The 4,768-nt window shown below is 35.5% G+C and overlaps 1 protein-coding gene across 1 annotated transcript; it reads left to right on the top strand.

Moving 5' to 3' along the window:
• The first annotated feature begins 2,835 nt into the window (after nucleotides 1-2,835).
• On the top strand, nucleotides 2,836-4,158 carry LOC111886772 (uncharacterized). The gene is made up of 4 exons (XM_023883013.1): nucleotides 2,836-3,250; nucleotides 3,432-3,569; nucleotides 3,681-3,805; nucleotides 3,877-4,158. Exons 1-4 carry the CDS (start codon nucleotides 2,836-2,838, stop codon nucleotides 4,156-4,158), a joined length of 960 nt encoding a protein of 319 aa, XP_023738781.1.
• The last annotated feature ends 610 nt before the right edge of the window (nucleotides 4,159-4,768 follow it).

The following is a 4,768-nucleotide window of genomic DNA, read 5'->3' as shown; positions in this document are numbered from 1 at the left end:
AAGTGTGCATGGACTGAAGATCATTAGCCTGATACAACCATTGTTATTGATTTTGTCTCCTGTACTATACTAAAAACATTTAGAAGAATACAAAATAGTACTTGTCACATTAAATGCATTTAGACTCAAAATACTTCCAAACATAAATTAATCTTGGACATAGTCTTCATTTCGATCAAGCTTTCACTTTAGAACTGTATCAACCTTGGATACTATTTGATCTCGAACATGCTTCATCTTAGATTGCATAAGGATTACTTTTCATGTTATATCAATGATATCTGGGAGAGTGAACATGAGATACTGAAGCGTATTTGCAAGGGTAAGATATAAAGTTGGGTTAGCCACAGGGGGACCTGAGTCATCAATCTTGGTTGAAGAATCATTCGGGGTATGAGAGATTTTGCAATACATCATGTGAGCACCTTCTGGTATTTCCTAAGCATAATTAAGTTATCATAAAAAACATACTAATATTTTCATTTTATTTACTTATTTTTATATTTTATTTTAGCATTTTTTTTCAATCATAGTTTATCTAATCTTCATGAATATTTTCCTTTTTGTTATTTTATGACTATTTCGGGTATTTTCTAGTTTCCTGAGCATATCTGTAGATTTTAAGGAAACTAGCAGAGAAACATTTTTGGGAGGCGATTGGACTTCGAATACAATAAGGATTATGGGCTTAATAACTAGTAGAGCTGATGCATATAGTGGGCTATTGATGGATGGAGCATTGAAGAAGATGGTCTCTTACTTAAAAAAAAAAGACAAAAGAATATTTGTGCATGCGGAGATTATTGATCGGGTGATTACGTGAGCTATTGGTGCTTTGAAGAAGCCAAATTGTGCTCAAAATGATGAAAACCTGAAGAAAAATGGGCTATGAGAAAATTGGACTCATCTGGGTCGGTGGGCTAAAGCTTTGCAGGCCCAAAAGTCAAAGGAACTCAACTCAGGTCTTACCCACGCACAACTGTGTGGCCGCACACATACGTGCAGGGGCATTTTCAAAATTCTTTATTGAGTGTTATTTGAGGAAGGTTGGTGTGCATTTTTTTCACACTTCTACACATCCAAAATTGGAGATTTCTCTGGAGAATTTTGAGGTCTTGGAGCTCTTGAAGAACATCAAAACACCTTTGCTCTTGATTCTCACTACATGTTGGGTACTTTTAACTTTTATTTTGTTATCTTGAGTTTATACATGCTAGGCTAAACTAATATTGGTTAATTTTGTTGAAATCCGTGGATATTTATCTGTTTCAAGAATATTATGAACTTGTGATGATTTTTATGAAAGTGTTTTGTATTTGAACATCTTAACATCTATATGGCTTTATTCATGAGTTTAAATGTATGTTTCGCAATTAGTTAGCTAATTTTTATTAAGTAATGGATCATCAAATTAGCAAGTAACAAATGATTTTTGTGTTAGTTTTCATTTTACACAATCATAAGAACATTTTCTCCAACATTGTAGTGAAACATTTGACTCCTCTTGGATTTGTTGACTTTTTAGTCCTTAATGGTAGTTAATTTTCACTAATTACATGCTTAATGGAAATCGTGACTTTAACTAAGGAAATACGTTATGAGCTTCACTAACTAATTTACTAAATAAGAAACGTCTAGGTGACCTCAAGCTTCTTGGGTCGCTATAACCAAATTAAAATGAAATCACAAGTCTTGCACCACAGTGTCTAATAATAATCAACTAATTGTCCATGTGATGAAAGCCAAATTCAATCATTTGTCTCTCATTGATTTTACATCAAACTCTTACTTTTGTTAAATTGCCTCTTTAAATCTTAGTTTAATTCTAGTTTTCTTTTGAATAGTTCAAGAGATAAAAAAAAATCCCCCATTTTTATTTTACTTTAGTTTACAAGTGTTTGTACAACAAGATTTTTATAGAATTAACAAGTTGAACCAATCTCCATGGGTATGATCCCTTTACCACTATACACAATTTTAGTGTACAAGATTTAAGGTTATTTATTTCATTGGCCTCGATAACCACCAAATTTTGGTGTAGTTGTCGGGGATTGGTTTATTTTTAATCAGTTTATTTTTCTATGCGCATATCTCAACATACAGGTACTTTAATCTATAATCCAGAAATAGAAAAAGAAGCAAGATATTTGGCAACAGAAGGGAGAATAGAACGTGGTCAAACTTCAACCCCTAACAGGGACCCAAAGGTTGAAACCGCTTTCTCTAGTGACACCGAAACCGAAGTAGAACCCGATTCTAGCCACGAACCTCGCCAAAAAATTCCCAAAACACCACCCCTACAAGAAAATCCACCCATAATAAACCAAATTCCAATGGCGTAAAGAGAATAAGCTCCCAAAAGAGCCTTGATACAAATGATGGAAAGCAATGCCATGCAAACTCCAACCGATATCAATTACCCCGTTTTGGAATGGGTTCGGAGTTGTTCATCTCCTTCCAACATTTCATGGATTGGAAAATGAAGACCCTCATAAGCACTTGAAGATGTTACACATCATTGGCACTAGCATGAAGCCACATGGGTCAACCATTGAGCAAATCAAGTTAAGGGCATTCCCCTTTTCATTGGACGATAGAGCAAAATATTGGCTATTCTATCTTCCACCGGAGTCGATCAACTCATGGACGCATATGGCAAGGGATTTACTTGATAAGTTCTAACCTGCCTCTAGAGTCTCAAGTCTTAGAAACGAGATTTGTGGAATCCGCCAAGGTCAAAGTGAGACTTTCCATGATTATTGGTATAGGTTCAATAACATGTGTTATAGTTTCCCATAACTCCTCATTCAACACGTTTATGAGGGATTATTACGAATGGAGAGAATACTTGTTGATGCTTCAAGTGGTGGAGATGTCTTTAGAAAAACTCCTCAACAAACAAGACAACTTTTTAACACCATAGCCACCAATTCTCAACACTTTGGCACCCACCAAGACATGCAGAGGGACACGCATCAAAAAGTCAGCGAAGCAGTGACATCAAGCCTCGAATCTCAACTTAAAGATATAACATCCTTTGTACAAAAGCTAGCCATGGGACAAACTCCACAAGTGATGGTTTATGGAATATGTGAAACGATGGGACATTCCACGGATATGTGTAAATGCCATAGGAGAATTCTAAAACTACCACAACAAACCATCTGGTTACAAAAATTCCTACAATTCAAGTGGGCAGCCAAATCTCAATATGAGCTAAAACCCAAGACCATTGCTTCAAAATGGATTGGTTAGACCTTCTTACCCACCACAACAACCCCATTACCAACATCCACAACCTCATTATCAATCCAAACCACACCCTCCACATCATCACCAATAAGCTCCACAATCCCAACCTAGTAGCTCCAGAATGTCTCTTGAAGACATTGTCATGTCTCTTGCCACTAACACCTAAAAATTTCAAAAAGAGACAAGAACTAGTATCAATAACCTTAAAGAAAAAGTGGGAGATATAGTTATATCCTTGAGTAAGTTGGCGTCCCGTGGCAAACTACCTTCTCAAACAGAAAAGAATCCAAATGTCAATGCGGTGACCTTGAGAAGTGGTAAATAAACCGGAGAGAGTAGCTCAAGGAAGAAGTCAAGGTAAGATGAGGAAGAAATATATATCACTCCCACTGTGTATCATGTTGTCAAAAATGATGCACAAACCAAAGTTCCAAAGAACATTACCTATCTAGTCACTCCAATAGCCACTCAACCACCATTTCCCTCCCGACTTGCAACTTCAAAGAAGAATGCAAAGGAGAAAGAAATCATGGAAACCTTACGAAAGGTGGAGGTAAATATTAAAAAAATCCATAAATATGTAAATTTGTGAAATAACTTTGCACAAAAAAAAAAAAATTGAAGGGGAATGAAAAGATTTTAATGAATAATAATGCATCTGTGGTTTTACAAAGAAAACTTTCACTTAAATGCAAAGACCCTGGAATGTTTACAATTCCTTGCAAAATATGGGATGTCACCTTTAGTAGTTCCATACTTGATCTTAGTGCTTCTATTAATTTCATGCCCTATTCGGCATATGAATTGCTAAATGTTGGTCCTTTAAATGAAACGGGTGTCATAATTTCACTTGCAGATAAATCAAGTGTTTTTCTTAATGGTGTTTTAGAAGATGTTTTGTTATAAGTGAACTAATTGGTCTTCCCGGCGGATTTCTATGTGATTGATTTAGAGGAACAACTTTCCTCCAAATTAGCTCTAATATTGCTTGGAATACCATTTTTGAAAACGGATAGGACAAAGATCAAAGTGTATACGGGTAGTTTAACAATGAAATTTGATGGTGAAACAATAAGCTCTAATATTTATGATGCTATGAGATATCCTAGTAATGTTTCATCTTTATATTTTGTTGATATTGATGAACCACTAACCCAAGAATTGTTTGAGTTTACTAATGGAGACATGTTGGAGACGATTCTCAGCAAATGGTTTAATTGTGGGAAGCTAGCTAAGAAATTGAAGCTCTATTCTCTAGATCCGGAAGTTGAAAAGTTGGTGAACAATTTGGAAGTGAAGAAAACAATAAGATTTGATGTCTAGTAAGTTGAGTTGCCTCCGACTCATACAAAGTTACCACCTTCCCTTGTTCAACCGCTAGAATTGGAATTGAAAGTCCTACCTCAACACCTGAAGTATGCTTATTTGGGGAAGAACAAGACCCTTCCGGTTATCATTACTACTCACTTAACTAAATTTGAAGAAGAGAAACTCTAAAATTGTTAAAGGAACACAA

The sequence above is a fragment of the Lactuca sativa genome, chromosome 4 (genome assembly GCF_002870075.4).
Source record: "Lactuca sativa cultivar Salinas chromosome 4, Lsat_Salinas_v11, whole genome shotgun sequence".
NCBI lineage: Eukaryota > Viridiplantae > Streptophyta > Magnoliopsida > Asterales > Asteraceae > Lactuca > Lactuca sativa.
Note: the sequence above shows the minus strand (reverse complement) of the source record. Positions and strands in the feature narration are given on the sequence as shown.